General features: G+C 55.7%; 3 protein-coding genes across 11 annotated transcripts; 2 read left to right on the top strand and 1 right to left on the bottom strand.

The window, feature by feature from the left end:
* Positions 1–277: 277 nt before the first annotated feature.
* Positions 278–4994, top strand: Ca11 (carbonic anhydrase 11 (inactive)). Of its 2 annotated transcripts, XR_015047953.1 has the most exons (10): positions 278–762; positions 849–923; positions 1646–1788; positions 2861–3046; positions 3260–3355; positions 3489–3561; positions 3885–4039; positions 4120–4285; positions 4399–4529; positions 4886–4994. XR_015047953.1 is itself a non-coding variant. In XM_021167725.2 (9 exons), exons 1-9 carry the CDS (start codon positions 696–698, stop codon positions 4909–4911), a joined length of 987 nt encoding a protein of 328 aa, XP_021023384.1. In that variant the 5' UTR covers positions 280–695; the 3' UTR covers positions 4912–4994. The 2 variants fall into 2 exon arrangements, 1 of the variants encoding a protein (XP_021023384.1); XM_021167725.2 differs by lacking the exon at positions 4399–4529 and having other exon boundaries at positions 280–762.
* Positions 4995–5534: 540 nt separating this feature from the next.
* Dbp (D-box binding PAR bZIP transcription factor) lies at positions 5535–10442 on the top strand. Of its 4 annotated transcripts, XM_021166945.3 has the most exons (4): positions 5535–6148; positions 6980–7390; positions 8638–8849; positions 10072–10442. In XM_021166945.3, exons 1-4 carry the CDS (start codon positions 6010–6012, stop codon positions 10285–10287), a joined length of 978 nt encoding a protein of 325 aa, XP_021022604.1. In that variant the 5' UTR covers positions 5535–6009; the 3' UTR covers positions 10288–10442. The 4 variants fall into 4 exon arrangements, with proteins under 4 accessions (XP_021022604.1, XP_085697857.1, XP_085697858.1 ...); XM_085841731.1 differs by lacking the exon at positions 6980–7390 and having other exon boundaries at positions 5541–6148; XM_085841732.1 differs by lacking the exons at positions 5535–6148; positions 6980–7390 and adding an exon at positions 7435–8090.
* Positions 10443–10674: 232 nt separating this feature from the next.
* Positions 10675–18297, bottom strand: Sphk2 (sphingosine kinase 2). 5 transcript variants are annotated; one of them, XM_021166942.3, is made up of 7 exons: positions 18051–18297; positions 17347–17417; positions 13659–14127; positions 12869–13018; positions 12671–12765; positions 12472–12587; positions 10675–12224 (listed from the first exon to the last, which is right to left on the bottom strand). In XM_021166942.3, exons 3-7 carry the CDS (start codon positions 14062–14064, stop codon positions 11138–11140), a joined length of 1854 nt encoding a protein of 617 aa, XP_021022601.1. In that variant the 5' UTR covers positions 14065–14127; positions 17347–17417; positions 18051–18297; the 3' UTR covers positions 10675–11137. The 5 variants fall into 5 exon arrangements, with proteins under 5 accessions (XP_021022601.1, XP_029335126.1, XP_085697856.1 ...); XM_029479266.2 differs by lacking the exon at positions 17347–17417; XM_085841730.1 differs by lacking the exon at positions 18051–18297 and having other exon boundaries at positions 17347–18040.
* Positions 18298–18333: the final 36 nt, after the last annotated feature.

The following is an 18333-nucleotide window of genomic DNA, read 5'->3' as shown; positions in this document are numbered from 1 at the left end:
CAGGTTTTCTGCACGCCAGGCCCCTAGCGCCCGGTCCTTTCTAGCCTTGGCACCTGGAGCTGGGGGCTTCGGGCTCCGTCGGCTACACTGCACCTTCCTTTCCAGGGCTGGGCCCAGGGGTGCGGCCCTTTCTACTGCGGAGACCCCCCAACCAAACATCAAACCAGTGGGAGCAAGTGGGTGGGGAAGAGGGAAGCAGGACCAGAGGTGATGGAAGAGGGGGTGGGGAAGACGAGAGGAGGTGGAGATGGAAAGAGGGAGAGGCAGCGCAGGGCGAGGGAGGAGGTGAGATAGAAGGAAGAAGGGAAGGCAGAGTCGAATAGGGAGGAGGAAGAGGACGGAGGGAAGAAGAGAAGGCAGGGTGAGGGAGGAGGCGGAGGGAGAGGACCGCACGCGGCGAGTGCGCGGCCAGGTTCTCTGGTTGAGAGCGAAGAGGGGGTGTGCATTGGCACCGAGAGGGACCCGGGGCCGGCGAGGGCGATCGCAGCTTCGGGAGGTAGAGAGAGTGCAGGGCGCGGGCCCAGGCGGGCGGAGGAGTGAGCGTCAAACGGGCTCTGGGGTACACGGTCCCAGCCCCTGCATCCCGGGAGCTGGGGATCCCGTTCTGGGGACAGCCAGGCTGGAAGTCCCAAGAGGAGGGGAGGGAAGAGCTAGGGGGTCGGGCGCTGGGAAAGGGTCGCTCCGAGGCCTCTTGGATGGGGGGTGCCGCTCGCCTGAGCGCCCCTCAAGCGCTGGTACTCTGGGCCGCACTGGGAGCGGCAGGTAAGACCTGGGGGTCCTGGCAGCATCCTCTGAGGGAGGGACGCGGTGGGGTGCCTAGGAGAGGGATGCAGCTGCTCTCTTCCCAGCTCACATCGGACCTGCACCTGATCCCGAGGACTGGTGGAGCTACAAGGAGAATCTCCAGGGAAACTTCGTGCCAGGTGCAAACAGGGTGGAGACCCAGAGCCCGACCCCATATCCCTAGGCGCCGTTTTCCCTAGGTTCAGGAGTCTGGGTCCTCGATCTTCTCATCTTCCATAGGGCCAAAGCTCCCAACCCCTGCCTTCTTCCCTCAGGAGTGGGGCCCAGCCTCTGAACCTCAGCGGCTCACCATGGGACATTATACATGCGCATTTCAAGTAGTGAGTGGGAGTGAGTGCAAGGAAAGTGTGGGGGTGGAGAAATGTGTGTGTTTGCAGCCATAGACAGGTCCTATTCCTGCTGGAAGGCACAGACTCGGTAGCGCAGGTCCCTGTCCCGCCCCCTCGCCCCGGGCTTCGAAGTCCTCTTTTATAACTCTTCTCCCCTAATATTCTTATCCAGCTGTGGGACCTGGGAGACTAAAAGAACTACAACTCCCATGGGGCTACGGGGCGGGCCGGAGATTGATGAGTTGTTTTCACCCCTGAGGCCTACTGGGAGTTGTAGTTCTGTTTTCACATAGCCCTTTTAAAGATGGGAACAAGGCTTGGAGCGGTTATGAGCTCCTAGGAAAGGATTCCAAAATTCTTCGAGGAATCAGGATTCTGGCTCTCATGTCCTTTCTCTCTTAGACCCAAAGCTCCAGATTTCCTCCCTCTTTTCTTCCTTCAGCTGGGGTTATCCCTGCCCCAATCCACACAGCAGGTCCTGCCTGGAATCCAGCCTATTTCTGTTCCCATAGGGCCTCCCTTCTGGGGCCTGGTGAACGCTGCCTGGAGCCTGTGTGCTGTGGGGAAGCGGCAGAGCCCCGTGGATGTGGAGCTGAAGCGGGTTCTTTATGACCCTTTTCTGCCCCCACTCAGACTCAGCACCGGGGGAGAGAAGGTAAGCTTTGCAGTGGGGCGGGTCTAAGCAGAGGGGACCTGGGCTGAGGTGGATGGTGAACCATGGGGAATAAAAAGTTACTCTCTGAAGATCACCTGGCTTGCCCTTTCCCACTGCTTTCCTCAGCTTCTCATGTTTACCCAAGCAGTGAAAACAGAAGCATTGAAAAGGCTAAACAAACCCACTCATCTTCGCAATAACCTACTATCTTATTAGCCTTCTTTTATGGCCCAGAGAGTTTATGTTACTTGCCTGGGGTCACACAGCCATCCGGCCAAGTGACATGGTCTCAGTGTCTGTACTCAGGAGGCTCTCTGCAGTACCATTTCTGTAGAAGCGCTGGCACCATGAGCCAGAAGCCCCAGCGTCATTTTCTCCGCCATACCCCAGTGCCTCAGGCCGGCTTTCTCACTAGGCTCGCGGGGTCCTGTCCACCATTGTCCTCCCCCATCCAGTCCTCCTGCTCGGCCTTCAGCTCTGTGTCCTGCAAGTCCAGCCAACCAAAGCCCCCCACCCTCTTGTGGAGTTCACCATCATCCCAACCACCCAAAGACTGAGGCAGGGGGAGGGACGATTCAAAGCCTCCCTGTCTCAAAAAGCCAACAACAACAACAAAAATAATAAATAAACTATGGCAAATCCCCATAACTGCCCACGAGACCTCAAATCGGGGCTAGGAGCTTTTTTTTTTTCATTTTTCTTTTTCTTTCTTTTTTGTTTGTTGTTGTTGTTGTTTTTGGTTTTTGGTTTTTTTGAGACAGAGTTTTTCTGTATAGCCCTGGCTGTCCTGTGACTCACTTTGTAGACCAGGCTAGCCTTGAACTAAGAAGTTCGCCTGCCTCTGCCTCCCAAGTGCTGGGATTAAAGGTGTGCACCACCACTGCCCGGCAGTTCAGTACTTGTTAACTGAATTAAGACACTGGTGTTAAGCACCTCAAAAGATATGGTCTGAGCCTGGGGAGTAGCTGATGCCCAAGCTATATTAGATAATCATTGGACTCAGGGAATAAGAGTGGAGGGTGGGAGAGGTTCCTCTCCCTGTGTCCCCCAATAGTTTATACCTCTCCTGCAGCTCCGGGGAACCTTGTACAACACTGGCCGCCATGTCTCCTTCCTACCTGCTTCCCGACCTGTGGTCAATGTGTCTGGGGGTCCCCTTCTTTATAGCCACCGACTCAGTGAACTACGGCTGCTATTTGGAGCTCGAGATGGTGCCGGCTCTGAACACCAGATCAACCACGAAGGCTTCTCCGCTGAGGTGGTGACCCCCTCACCTGACCCTCCAACACTAGATCACCCTGGTTTCTTCGCTTATGCTTCACCCTATCCTGCTACTCAGGGCCGCCTCTCCCTACCCTAAGTACTAATCCCCGGTGCAGTTCTGGACACCAAAGCCCTGAGAGTTGAAACCACCATCGTCTCTGAACCTTCCGCTAAGAAACCCTTCTCTGTGCCTCCTCTTCCTCCCCAGGTGCAGCTAATCCACTTCAACCAAGAACTCTATGGGAACCTCAGTGCTGCCTCAAGGGGCCCCAATGGCCTGGCCATTCTCAGCCTCTTTGTCAATGTGAGGGAGGCAAGGAGGGCAACTGGCTTCCAGGGTGTGAGGGACAGGGAGGCTGGGAGGCTAGCCTGGGGTGGTGGGTCTTTGTGGAGCAGGTCTGGGCTGCCGTCTCCCTCGCCTCGTGCCTCCCACGTAGGTGGCTGGCAGTTCCAACCCATTCCTCAGTCGTCTTCTCAACCGGGACACTATCACCCGAATCTCCTACAAAAGTAAGTCCCCCAAGCTGGGGGTGGCGTCCCAGCTCCTAGGAAGGCTGGGGAAGGAGGGTGGGCTACAGAGTGAGTTCAAGGCCAGCCTGGGCTACTTAGCAAGAGCAGTGTGATGACAGAAAGGGAAGAGTGGCTGGAGATGATGCAGCTTGGTCACGAGCGCCTGGTCACAATCTCCCGGTGAGGGAATGGGGGCCTGGAGCAGTGGTACCTGCCTAGCATGTCCAAAGCCTTACATTCAGTCTCCATACGGCAACAGACATAACTAAGTCCCCGTGCATTATCTGGGACCCCCCTTTCACGCTGACTTGATGTCTGCGCAGATGATGCCTACTTTCTTCAAGACCTGAGCCTGGAGCTCCTGTTCCCAGAATCCTTCGGCTTCATCACCTATCAGGGATCTCTCAGCACTCCTCCGTGCTCTGAGACTGTCACCTGGATCCTCATCGACAGGGCTCTCAATATTACCTCCCTCCAGGTGACTGACCCCCGTGTGTGCATGCTACTCCTGTCCTGAGCACCACCCCGTCCACTCACCCATGGTTTCTCTTGAGGCAGATGCACTCCCTGAGACTCCTGAGCCAGAATCCCCCCTCCCAGATCTTCCAGAGCCTCAGTGGTAATGGCCGGCCCTTGCAGCCCCTGGCCCACAGAGCCTTGAGGGGCAACAGGGACCCCCGACATCCCGAGAGGCGCTGCCGAGGCCCCAACTACCGCCTGCATGGTATGCTTATTGTGTCCCCTCCTTCTCCACGTCCTGATAGTCTGCATTTATTCCCAGTGGTTGTCTCAGTGTGATACATCCCTTGTCCTTTCTCACCTCTCCATATGGAACAGCATGCTGCAGCCCACCCCTCTTTGCAGCTTAGTCTAAGGCCTGACACCTGTTTTCCTTACATACTGGTCCATGCCCTCTGCCTACTGTTACTTGCCAAGATGGTACGGTCCAAGTCACCTGTTTACAAATGGTATGACCCTACTTAGAACTGTAGTCTTTCAGCTATTCCCTTTCTGAGAATCAGCGGGGTACAATCCCTCTGGCTTTCTTACTGCCAGTGTGGCTCTGCCCCAGGAAATCGCTTGGTTTCTTGTCTGGTTTCTCAACATGGTACAGCCCAGATGACCATATCCTCTCCATGTACCTTTATGCAAACCAGCCTATTCTGCACGTCCCATGTGGCCTTCTTCCCTCCCTACATGGTCTAGTCCAGGAGGTGACCATTTCCCCAACTTGGTATATTCCATTCCCCCTTAGCAGCCTGACTGTAGTAGAGTCCTATGTGCTCAGCTCCCACACCCCTCAAGCCGGTGCTTCCCTTTGCAGTGGACGGTGGTCCTCACGGTCGCTGAGACTCCCCAACGAGGATTACGCCCGCCTGTTCTGAGGGGAGGGGATTCACCCCAAAACAAAGCTATTAAAAGGACTGAATGTTTCCGGTTTCTCGGTGGTTTATCAGTCGCGATTGAGGAACATCTAGATATTAAAAAAATAATCCTTCCCGAAGCCCACTTCTTTCTGCCTTAATCTGCTCTAATTGATGTTCTGCTTTTTTTCCCTCAAACAATGAGTCTGTAAACACTCGACTCCTTTAAGAGGCACCCCTCCTGCCCCACACCCGCATCCGGTAGCACGCGCAAAGCCATGTGCTTCCCCCTTCTTCCTGCCTCATTGGCCCGAAGTGGGTCACGGTCCCGCCTCCAGCGCCTCCTCCCATTGGCCAAATATAGGTCAGTGTCCCGCCTTCTTCCAAAAGGCGAAGCAACTCCACAAGTTCAGCCCCTCACGCGCCTCCAGGGCCTTGGCATATCCCTTCATCTCATTGGCTGAGCGTCTCAAGGGCTCGAGACGTGATTGGTTCGTGCCAGCAGCGGAGGAAGGCACGCGGCTGGGGTGCATGGCCCAAGTGGAGGGAGGGGGCCCGGAGGAGGGGCGCGCGCTCTGGCGTCCGGTGTTTTGGTTTAGATTTTTTTTTTCCGCGAAAGAAGTTTGCTTTGGCCACGCCTCAAGGCTGCCACCTCCTCCTGCCCCCTCCTCCGCCCCTGGGTGCACACCTCTGGGTGCAGATTGCAAAGCTCCTTTCTTTGCGAGAAGTGCAAAATTGGCTAGAGCCAGAGTCTCGCCCACCTGGTACAGAAGGAGCGCGCGCCTGTGTCCCTTGGGGACCCACAGTTGCAAAGAGACAGCTGCTTGATTTGGTCACCCACTCGCCCAGACTATAGGAGCCTCCCGGGACAGTCTTTGAGTTGCACCTTTCTGCAGAACTGACTGGTTGAACCCCCGCAGCGCTCTTAGGATTTGAAGCGTCCTGATCTTGGAGGCTTGCACGCCGCGCTCGCCCGACTCTGGGACACATTCGCCCGAACCACTGGAGAGTGCGGGTGACTGACATATCATCTCATCTCTTCGACTCTCCGTGAGCTCATGAACCTGGGAGCAGGTCCACGGCAATGGCGCGGCCTCTGAGCGACAGGACCCCGGGCCCCCTGCTGCTGGGTGGCCCGGCTGGGGCCCCCCCTGGCGGGGGAGCGCTGCTTGGACTGAGGAGCCTTCTGCAGGGAAACAGCAAGCCCAAAGAACCGGCCAGCTGTGAGTTCTAGTCCCACTGTGTTAGGGACTCAGCTGTTGGGGTGGTGGTCCATGGCATCTATCAGCTAGGTGTCCCATCTTTGCTAGTCTTCATTAGGTCACTTAGGTCTTCCAGTCCATCAGCCTCCAGGACCAAATCTGACGCCTAGAGGGCCTAAGGGTCAAGTCCCTGGAGTGTTCCTACTTGAGGACAGAGTTTAGGTGCCAGACCCCTCTTTCTTCCCTTTGGCCTCGGCGTCTGGACCCCTGGAGTCCTAGGGGAAGGGAGGGGGTGTGTCGGATGCTCACACGGTGCAGACACGGGCTTGGGCGGAGCCTCGCAGGGTCACATGGAAACTAGGGATGAGGAATGTGCCTGAGCACTGGAGCCCCTTCCAGCCCCAACAGACTGTGGGGGAGGGGATGAGGGTGCTGGGGGTGGGAGAATTACTGAGCTGTCACTTTTTCTTTCTCACCTGCCCAACCTTTCACCCACCTTGTCACTAAACCCTTCTTCTAAACTTCCATCCTCGTTCTCTGGGTCGCTTGTGCTTGTGTTTCTTAATCCCCTCCCGGGCCCCAACCCTATCCTTCTGTATACTTTTGTCTTTTCCCCTCTCCGGGTCCCCGTTTCCCTGACCCTCTATTGCTGGGGCCTTGTTCTCTTTTCTCTCTGGGTCTCCCCAAGCCCCGTCTTTATTCCTCTCTTCTTTTTCTGGGTTCTCTCCCTGCCTGTACCCACCTCCCTGGGTACGGCTCCCGTCTCCTCACTTTTCTGTATCTCCGCCATATCTCTAACTTGGGGTCCCTCCTGTGTCCCTCCACCCCATCCGGTCTCTCCCTGGCCTACAGGTCTCCTGAAGGAAAAGGAGCGCAAGGCAACTCTGCCCTCAGCCCCCGTCCCGGGACCCGGCCTGGAAACGGCGGGCCCAGCCGATGCCCCGAGTGGGGCCGTTAGTGGCGGTGGGTCCCCTCGGGGGCGCTCAGGGCCTGTGGCTGGCCCGAGTCTTTTTGCGCCGCTGCTGTGGGAACGCACATTGCCTTTCGGGGACGTGGAATACGTGGACCTGGACGCCTTCTTGCTGGAGCACGGGCTACCGCCGAGCCCGCCACCCCCCGGGGGCCTGTCGCCCGCACCCTCTCCAGCGCGCACTCCCGCGCCCTCCCCCGGGCCCGGCTCTTGCAGCTCCTCTTCCCCCCGCTCCTCGCCCGGGCACGCCCCCGCGCGGGCCACTCTGGGAGCCGCCGGCGGCCACCGCGCAGGTGCGGCGAAGGGGCGGGGCTGTCGGGCGGGGCGGGGCCTCGCGACACTTTTGGAAGTCTGCCCAATGAGATGCTGCGATCCTTTAGGGGACTTGGGTCCCCAAATGCGAAAGGATTATTCACTGAGAGGCAGTATTCTTCTCTAAGACAAAAGTTTCCTCATGTTCTTGGAGCCAAGACTAGAAACTTAGAACACCTTAGTTAACTGGAGAGTACTATCTCCAGAGTCTGGGTCCAGAATTTTGGGAAACGAGATGGGACTGGACTTCAAGGCCACCTAAAATGGGAGCGAGCAGGCCAGAGCGGGGTACTACGTTCCCGGATCCTACACACACACACACCCCATCCCCCAAGTGGATGGTGTTGCATCCTGCCTCCCAGTCTTGCTGAAGAGAATATCGGGATCCCTCTTCTGGCTTCTACAGAGGAGTTTTCCCATGTTCCTGTGTTGGGGACCTAGGATCTCAGAACTGTGGGAATCTGGATGGCAAAGAGCTTGGCAGGCCGGTTCTCCCACGATCCTCCCCCATAGCGCGGGATGGGTGGGTAGAATCATTGTAGATGTTGGAGCTGAGACCAAAAGGAACAAGAAGGGAGGCGACCCCAATCAAGACAAGGAGTCTCGATGTGGGACGCCTGGGTACACCTGTCCCTGATCCGACCTCCAGGCAAAAACCAGTGCTGCACATTCCCTCGCCACGTGAGTCCTCCCTCCTGGCTGCGCGCACGCGCTCTCACGCGCGAGGAGGCGGGGCCGGGAACGTGCGGGTGCTTAGTTGGGGAGGAGGGGAAAGGGGAAGCTGTAGGCCACACGTGACGCGGCCCTGAACTGGTGTCCTCGGCTGGCCCCAGCTTATTTGTTCTTAAAGACACAGGACTCAACCTTTTTTAGCCAGGCTCCTGGAACTTCCATCACTCCTAGGAGTGGGTCTAACAGGTCTAAGCTCTGAGAAAGGGCACAGTAAGTAGGACTCGGACACGGCAGTGGGAACAAAATAACACTGAGTCTGAAGTTTAGAGGTTTTAGAAGACTCACGGGATATTTAAGGCCAGTCATTTCTGCCTTACAATGATAGAGTTGCCTTCCGGTGGCAAAGCATCTTTGTCACAGGGTTGATGCCTGACAGGATTTGTGTTAAGACAGCAGAAAAAAACCTGCCCTGTGGTGGATAAGCTTGGGGGAGCGGTGCTCTGAGAACGCAGACCCCGAACTACTCACACATTCAAGCGATAATGTATTTCTCTAGGCTTGACATCTAGGGACACACCCAGTCCTGTGGACCCAGACACCGTGGAGGTGCTAATGACCTTTGAACCTGATCCCGCTGATCTCGCCCTGTCAAGCATTCCAGGCCATGAGACTTTTGACCCTCGGAGACACCGCTTCTCAGAGGAGGAATTGAAGCCTCAACCAATCATGAAGAAGGCAAGGAAAGTCCAGGTGCCTGAGGAACAGAAGGTGAGCGCCCCAAAGCAGACGGAAGCTTCTCTCTCTGGGGAGGTCTCAGAGCTTCGTGGTCTGTAGGCATAGCCTAGCTCATGAGGCTTCAGGGGACAAGTTTTGTCCTGAGAGTCACGAAGATGGTGTCATTCATTGTGACCTCCAGTCACTTGGACCCATAAGCCAGTCTCCCTGTGCACAAGAGCTCAGGTTCCAAGAGGCTCTGCTGCCAATTACAGCTCTCATTGGCTGTCCCATCGGCCCGCTGCTCGGCTTCTCAGCGGCTGGCCTCGCCGGAGCTGGTCTTTGGCTTTCAACCTGAAACATCTGTAGAACTGCCTCTGCCTTGGTGCAGACGTGGCCATCCAGGGACCTGGAAGTCATCCTTTACCGGCCATATTCTAATTTGTGGGGATTTCAGCAGCAAATGTCTTTTTCTAGTGTTCTGGTTTTGCTCTTACTGAGGTCTCTCATGTCTTTGCCGTGATCTTGTATGCATCATAGCCATTCCAGCATCTAGTTCCATCTAAGAAACCTCTTCCATACGAGTGGTTTTCTTCTGCTACAGAGCTCAGCTGTTGCTAGGAAATGGATGTGTCCTAACAAGCTGGAACCTTTAATTAAGAGGAAGCCTAGGGAAGCATCTTTCCAGCTGGGTGAAGGACCCATGGTATGATCCTCAGGGGAAGCCGCAGGCCCCGCCCCCCCAACTCTTCCATCAATCAGATACGGGAGGAACTGCTCCCTGACCTCAGTTCAAGGGGAGAGGCTGCAGCTACTTACAGCTCATGTTTACTTTCTGATGAGATGCGGTTGCCTTGGCAACCAGGACACCAAACCCCATCACTAGGGGAGCTATCCAACCTTTCCTTAGCAACCAGGATCTGGAAAGGTGATGTCTAGAGCAGTGTACACTTCAGTGAGATAACCCCTCAGACCCTGAAGGCCTCGTTGCTAGGTAACAAACATCCATAGCAACCAGCTTTCCATGGGTCCTTGTCAAGTGGGGAATCTTGCTGTCTGCAGTGGAGAATTTGAAGACCAGCTTTTTTTCATATGTGCACCTGGAATCTATTTCCGCCAGAGACCTGTTCTTAGCAACCAGAGCAGTAGACAACAGAAGTTTGGGTATCTGTCCCAGCAAAGACCAATAGCCCTTAGGCCTCACTGCTGTACAGAATCAGATACGCAGAGTTCCTTTTGTTGTATCTCAGTGCCCCTTCCACCCCTCCACCCCCAGGATGAGAAGTACTGGAGCCGGAGATACAAGAACAATGAAGCAGCCAAGAGGTCGAGAGATGCAAGAAGACTCAAGGAGAACCAGATATCTGTGCGGGCTGCCTTCCTGGAGAAGGAAAACGCCTTGTTGCGGCAGGAGGTGGTGGCTGTGCGGCAGGAGCTGTCCCACTACCGCGCTGTGCTTTCACGCTACCAGGCCCAGCACGGGACACTGTGAGGCCACCTCCACCCTGCCAGGGCAGAGTCCTGTTCCTTGCTCAGACTTACACCTGACTCCCTCCTTCCTCCTTGTCCCATGGCCAGTGGTCTGGCCAGCTAGGTGCCCCAAGAACGTCATGATGCAGACAAATACATTTATATTTTTAAGAAAAAGCTAGCCTTCCCCCACCTCCCTTGTGGGGGTGGGGAGGGTCCTGTGTGTGCTCTTAGCATGTTGGGGAACCCATCCATCCAGCCGCCTCCATCAACACAATCCTGAATAAATCTTGAGAACCCGGGAGCCAGCTGTTGTGGCGGACAAAGCAGCTACTGGCTCTGTCTCAAGGCTGCATCCAAGCTGGGTGCTGCTGCTACCCTTATAGGACCACAATAACTGAAAGGGATATCAGGTGGAAGGGGTGAAGGCCTAGAGGAAAGCAACACCTTTATTGCATAGACCTTTTCAATTGCTTTTTAGACTAGGGAGAGGGACACACAAGACACAGAACATCCCATCCCTAACTGGCCAGGGGAGGAACATTAGTGCAAATCTGGGGACCACCTGGGGGAACCTGCCCCTCAAGGGCTGATTGGCCAGTCAAATAGAGGCACCGGAGTAGGCAAGAAGAAACCCTGGCTGGACATTAAGCTGAAGAAGCCTTGCTAGCTCATACATTCCAGGCCCCATCATTGGACATCAAGAAAGGCAGGCCCCACCCTCAAGCCTCTAGGTCCTCTGGGAACTGAGGGTCAGGACCACTCTCCACCCTCCTCACAGTTCTGAGTGCGGGCCCTACTTCTACCTATAAAAGATATATCTTAGCCTATGGGGCGCTGGTTCCACCAACTCGGGATGCTTTTAGGCTCATTCAGGCCTGCGGCTTTTGACCTGCAGGCCCAGTGAGCAGCGTGGCGAGACCTGGGTGCACCTGCGCCTGTATTGGCCCATACTCTACTAACTCCCCATCTACAGTAAGCAGGCCACGAGGCGTGAGTGGTTCAAGGCGGAAGGCACGTGCTGCAGCATAGCCCAGATGTGGACAGCCCAGGCTGAAGTGGTTTCCATGCTCCATGGCCAGTAAAATGCGTAGAAGCGCAGCCCGTGAGATGCCGCTCCGCACCCAACACAGGTGCACCACGCCATCATCAAAGCGTGCATGTGGGGCCGCCATCAGGTCTGCGCAGAGGTGGCTCGGCAAGATGCCCAACATGAGTACAAACTCCCCCTCTATGGTCACCCAGTCTTGGGGCAGTGGAGAGCCCAGGGGAGGGAGGAGGTGGTCCGTCGGGCCCCAGGTAGAGGCTTCTGGAGCACTGTGGGTGGGAGGCAGGAACCCCGAGGAAGCTGGCATTTCTGGGGGCCCTTCAGCGATGGGTGAAAGCTGAGCTGTTTTGAGAGCGTTGGGGGATGAAGGCAGCAGTGGGTCTGGGGACAGAGGTGCATCCCCAGCTCCTCCCCAGTCTCCAGTCAGCTCTGGACCACCACCATTGAGGGACAGGTCAGGCAGGGGCTCAGGGGAGCCAGGGGAGACCAAGGCAGGCTGGGGAAGGGGCAGGGGCAGGTCAGACACAGATCGATGTAGAGGCGAGTGGGTGGCGGTTGGGGCTGGGGCTGGAGCCAAGACTAGTTCTGACTTGGCTCTAGGCAGACTGTGGCCTGGGATGGGCAAGGCTGGTTCTGTGGTAGCGGGGAGATAGGAGAGGCGTCCACGGTAGGTATGCAACGAGGCCAGGCCTAGCACTGCACCCAGTGTGAATCGAGCGCTGCCCAGGGCCCTGAAGCGCTCACTATGAATGTCCACATCTGACAAGAATCCCCAGGCCACTGACAGAAAGGAAAAACAGCGGGATCCTGAGGCTAGCGTCACAGAGAGCAGGTCCAGAGGATGGCTGCCACCACGGCAGAGAAGAAGCGAGCAGTTGAGCAACAGGTCAACACCGACAACCTGCTCAAACCTTCAAAATCAGAGAAAGGTGTCACAGTGGGGAAGAGCAATGGGGAGTGAGACAAGAAGGGTAAAGGAGAAAGGCGGGAGCAGCCGTGCCATCAGGGACACATCCCGGAGCCCCTGTAAGCACCCAACGGAAGGTGGTCTGTGGGCCAGGGTAAGGGGTAGCAGGATGACGAGAAGATATCAAGCCCTGTAGTCCCAAAGACTCGTCCCTCTCTTTAGCAGGTATCCCTCAGGAATAGTCAACGTACCCGCCATGATGGTTCACCGCCCCAGCTAGTGCATTGCCCGAGCCACAGGGGAGGACACCAATGGGCATCCGCACGGCGTCTTCCCAGTCTGGCCGATCAAGGAGCCCATTCAGCACCTGCAGTTGGGATAGGACGGCCTGGGTCCTGGCCTCCCTCTTCAGTTACCCCCAGGGCAGGACCAGGGTGTCTGCAGGTCTACCTCGTAAAGCAGCCCGTCTCCAGACACAGTGACAATGCCTTCCCACTCACTCAGGCTTAACCCCTGCACCAGCTCACGGGCATGGTTCTGTCGTTCTAAGGGGGCAAATCAAAAGGTTAGTCGAGAGGCCTCCTCTTCTATCCCGCCCTCCAGAAAATCCAGGAGCAACCCTCTTACCCCTACTGCCAGCAGCCCTACCTGTCTGTATGAGGTTGAAGGACAGCCCAGCTTCAGAGATCATGGGCACCACGTGGTCCATACAGCGCTGCCAGGCCAGGCCCCGCCCCCCAAAAGGATTGACCAATATGAGCAGCCTGGGCTTCCGGGGCAGCAATTCAGGGGTGATTTCTGAAGCGGAGAGAAAGGAAAGGCTGAATCTTGGAGAGGCTGGAGATCCTGCCTCCTCCCTAGCAACAGTATCTGTAAATGGGTCCAAGGCTACTTGATAGGGAAAGGGGAGGTTCCCAAGGCCTGCTGGGAGTTTCTGCCTCCCTGCTGTCACCTGGCCAGTGAGGTCCAGCCAGTTTTTTCTCACAGGTGCTACGACAAAGCGTGAGTTGTGAAAGCAAGTGTGTGCCCTTTGAACCAGTATGTGGCAGGTGGGGAAAGGCATGATCTCTGGACAACTGTTAACCAGCATCGGGTTCCTGTCAGTGAGCCCCTAAGCAGTGAGGGTCACACAGGAAGGAAGCAGGCACCCTGGGTGAGGGGGCGCTGCTGGAAAGGCAGTGGAGCTCCAGGACCTCTGAGCTGCCTGAAGGTCCTAGCGACCTGGGTTGTACCTGGCATTCTCAGCCTCCTGCTGACACTCGCCTACCAGACTTACTCAGCTGTCAAGGGAGGAGCAGACAATGGCGCCAACAGCAGAGGCCCTCACTGGGCTTCTCTCTGCTGTGTCTCATTCTTCTGAGACAGACCCAAAAGACACAAAGTACAGAGGCATGGGAACACATGGCAACACCCATATGGCCCTGGCCCAGCATCTCACCCTGGTCCCCTGACAGAGGCACTCCTCGGAGGAGACACATGAGGGCAGTGGCCCAGCGCTGGGCCTCTGCACGATTCTCCTCATAAGTGGTGGCCCCATCGGCCCGAAAGGTCCGAGTAGCTCTTCGCCGGCCCCCTCGACGGCCACGTGGGTAGGTGTAGATGCAGAAGTAGGCTGCAGTGTCCTCGGGGCTACGGCTCTGCAGCGTGCCACAGCCCGAGACCTCGTCCAGAGAGACTAGACCATCTCTGGGCCGGGCTTCTGGCTTTGGGCGTAGTCGCTGTATGTGTAGGGCTTGTGTTGTGAGGGTGAGGGCAAACCGTGGGCCATGGGCCGGGTAGGAACCAAACTCGCCATGCAGGATTGGAGTGCTGGCAGCCACTGGCAGTGGTGGTGGTGGGGCCATGACCCTGGTTCAGTTCCAAGCACTCCTAGGCTCTTGGCTTGTGATCCGCTCCTGGACCAGCCTCTGTGGGGAGGGAGGAAGACAGTGGTCAGAACCCAGGATCCCCTGGTAGGTGGGAGACAGGAAAGACCTGTGAAAAGGAGACGGAGTGTGGGAAAAGAGTACCTTAGAGTCAGAAACGCATAGATTGGGGGAGGGGGGAGAATGCCTGTGTGCAGGCATGAAATTATTCAGGACTCTGTTGCAACAACTAGTTAATAAATACTCCCTGAATGTCAGGCATAGTGGTGCATACAGGCAGAACTAGAAAGTCAAAAACACAGGTTTGAGGCCAGCCGGGGAATGTCTTGTTTCAAAACAACAACAAAACCCATGCCAATCAGAAGAAAGAGAAAGCAAGCGACCTGTCAGACTAAAGGGCAGACAAAGGCTTAAGGGAGGGAGACACTGGATGACAGAGGCAGGAGAAAATAGGCCGAGAGGGAAGACACTGTCCCCTCCCACACACCGAGTCACTGCCCGGTGGAGACACACAAAGAAGAAAGAGACAGCTCTGAAAAGCAGAGGGACAGTGAACAAGCACCGGCTTCGGAGGTACAGGCTGATAAATACTTGAAGCCGGGCAGTGGTGGCTCACGCCTTTAATCCAGGCACTCAGGAGGTAGAAGCAGGCGATTTCTGTGAACTGGAGGACAGCCTAGTGTACAGAGTGAGTTCGGACAGCCAGGACTGTGCAGATAAACCCTATGGGGAGCTGGGGAGGGGGGACTTAAAAGTTTCTCTCTCCAGTGAAGAAAACCTGTTGCTTTCCTGCCTGTTACAGAAGGGAAAGAACATGACACACAGGTCAGAGGGGGAGCCACCTGTGGGAGCCCAAGGCAGTGACTACCAGCTTGTCTGACTGGAAGCACTAACCTGGGTGTCTGGCCGAGTTTCCTCCAGGAAGAAGGTGAGCCAAGACTGAGCCCCTTCTCGGTCTGGCTCCGTAGAAGGTTCCAACCTCCTAACTGCTCACCTTTGGGCAGTTCAACCCAGTTGCCTGACTAGTTTGTCACCTTTCTCAGGCTCGCAGCAGCCTGGGACACGCCCCCATGAATATTCTCCCTGAGGATCTACCTCTGCCCGCTGCTCTGGGCCACTCCTTTAATACCCGTGAATCTGCCCCACCCTTAAAACCTGTAGGGACCGGTCTGAGGCCCTCAAATCAGACACCAGCACAGAGCCTTATGAATGCTCCATTCTAGGCTGGGTCTCGGTCTCCCAGGACCCCAGATCTTGGCTCCACCCACAGGCTCCCGGCCCACCACCGTTTGTCCCCGGTCTCCCTAGCCAGTACAACCACTCCAGGGCCGCAACGCAGGACCAGGTCTGAGTCTCTATCCCGGGGCCAGACCTGGTTGCCGTTTCCAGATTTCTCCCAGTACTCCGCACCAGGCGTGAGTGTCGGCCCCTCTGGGGTCACCCCAAACCCCGCAACCTGCGCGCACGCTGCGTCGTCCGGCAGCCCCTCCGGAGTCTGCACTACCGCCCCCATCTAGGGGTGGGGGAAGGGTGTGCGTCCGTCCAGCCAATGGCTGCCCCGAATCCGAGCCGCACCAATGAGAGGTCAGGGGGGCGGAGGCATCCGCCTTCATAACTACGCGCCGGGGCTAGGCGGCGGTCGAAGGAAATCGGGCGGGGCTCCAGCCGAGCTAGGCAGCTCCCATTATAAGTGAGGGCACACTGGCAGTAGATGAAAGGATGTGGTCGAATGCAAAGCTTAGCCCGCCATCTTTGTTAAGGTCAAAACAAGCCCTTCCCAACAGAGTCAATAAAAAGGGGTGTGGAGGAGTTCTTCAACCAACTCTCCAACGTTGGTAACAGAGCAAGGCAGAGATAGAGTGTGATGGTGTCCTGTAATCTTAAAAACTAGGGAGGCTGAGGCACAAGCATCAGGAAGTGCAAGAGCTGCCTCTGCTCTTAGAGCCTGTCGCGTGACACCTTGTGTCAAACAAGCCCCAGAAAATGATCGACACAGGTGGAGACCATTCTGGAATGAACCAGGCTCGGGAGGCTCATTGACTTACAAACTGATTTGGACGACAGCCTTCCGGGAGGAAGAATGAGATTAACATCCCAGGAAACCACCATGTGACAAGACGGCCCCAGAAAGCAGCATAGGTAAGGGAAAGCACTGGAAACCCAGAGCTGGGAAGGAAAAAAAGAGGTGGACAGAGACAGGCAAGGAAAGGGCGGCAGGAGACACAATCGGGTGTGTGGGTGTGTGCGCACAAACACTGGTGTCTAAACGTACCTCTCACACGCTGGACAAAACTTGCTCATACTAACCTACACTCTGTTAAGGCAGGGACAAAACTTCTTAGGCAAAAAATAAGAGGAGGAGGGAGTCTGCTTATTGCGAAATACCCCTTGCATCGCATCTGCCCCCGTAAGAGGTGGAGCTCAGGGAGATGCAGAACCCGGGATACAGCCAGAGCGCCGAGAAAACCCTGACCAAAGAGGCTGAAACGGGAACAGGAAAGGGGAAACGCTAACTCACCCAAACTGAGTGACCTCGCCCTGCGGAGCCCTCAGAAGCCCAGCTGGGAGAGAAAAGGACTGCTCACCCTGCCCCCAGGGGAAGTCTGGGGCCAGCGACAGAAGGGCCCTGGCAGACATTATCATCCTTGGTATGACAACCACAGACTTCAGACCAGTGCTTCTCAACATTCATGATGCTGGGACCCTTTAATATAGTTCCTTACGTTGTGGTGACCCCCCCAAACATTTCATTGCTATAACTGTAATTTTACTACTGTTACAAACTGTAAATATGTGGTATACAGGATAGCTGATATACGACCCTGTGAAAGGGCCCAGACCCACAGGATGAGAGCCTATTCTGTAGCTAGAGTCTTACCTGGTTCCATTGCCCCTTGGATTTAGGTGTCTAGTGGGCACCCAGGCCTCTGTTGTCACAGCAGGGCCTGAGCCCCAAACTGGAGGCCATCTATGTAGAGGCGGCTTCGTAAAGAGTCTTGCTAACTCCCTGTGCAGGCCCAGGTTGGGGTTCTGAAGAGGAGGGCACATTGCAGGCTCAGTATCCCAGAGCCAGCATCTCTCATCCAGCTGGCCTGTCTTGTACTACCCAAGTACAGGTAATATATCCTACCTAACACTCCATACCAAAAGAGTGAAGACACTTACAGACCTATACAATCAGGGAAGACACCCTAACAGGGAGTCTTTTTCATCACTTTCTTTTTCCAAACAAGGAAAAACACAAAACAGAAAATGACTTACCCAAGATCACAACTTTAAATGGCAGAGCCAGGCCAAGTGTTGAAAGACGGTAATCCCAGCTACTTCGGAGGCTGAAGCAGGAAGAGTGAGTCAAAGCCAGCTGGGACAACTTTGTGAAACCTTGACTTAAGGGGGCGGGGTGAGTGGGGGACAGAGCTGGCACTAGAACTAGCTTACTAAATGGCGAGGTGCCAACTGTTCAGTTTTGTATCTTTGTCTCTCCTTCCGCCGGGGGTTCCCTCACCATTTTTCCTTCTCACCCTTAGGCCTCCACACCTCCAACCACCGTCATTGTCTCTATTTCAGTCTCTCTGGAGCTTGTTATCTACCCCCTTTCCAAACCGGGAGCTCTGCGTGCCTTCTCTGCACATCAATATGTACACATCAATATGTACGAAAATGTTGGGCCAGTTCAACCAGTCTGGTTTAGGAAAGGGTGAAAAAAAGCTGTCCCTAAGGACGAAAACAAAGGAGAGATCCGAGAAGAGGTCATCTAAGGGCAGGGGGAAAAGTTCAACACAAAATATTAAATAATAATAATAAGGTATTATGGGTTGAATAGTAGCAAGAAAGTCTCGGGTGAGAGATCTAGTAGGACTTCCTGAACTTCAGTTCCGTTTAGTAAGTTGAGCATAAGAAAAAGGCAGCCGAGAATTTAAGGAAGTGTGAGATGAGCTTTTTCTTCAGGCCAGGATAAGCCTCACCTTCGACACACAGTCCACCGGGTCCTCCGCGAGCCACCGAGAAGCGGTCGGCGTGCGGCCAGAGAGTCACCACGCGACTCGTCCAGCAAGCTCCGAGCATGTCTCTGATTCTCAGGTCCCTTTACCCCTGGAGAGTGTTAGAGCAGGGATGGGGAAAGGCCAGAGAGGCTCCGAGTCCCAGCCCTTTCCTCCGGCTGACTTCTCTTTGGTTCTGGAAGCCTCGGTTTAGTCGGTCCTCCCACATACCATCGAGAAACCCAAATTGTGGTAGAGCTCCGCGTCG

This window comes from Mus caroli, unplaced genomic scaffold, assembly GCF_978045245.1.
Source record: "Mus caroli unplaced genomic scaffold, Mus_caroli_1 scaffold_8, whole genome shotgun sequence".
NCBI lineage: Eukaryota > Metazoa > Chordata > Mammalia > Rodentia > Muridae > Mus > Mus caroli.
Note: the sequence above shows the minus strand (reverse complement) of the source record. Positions and strands in the feature narration are given on the sequence as shown.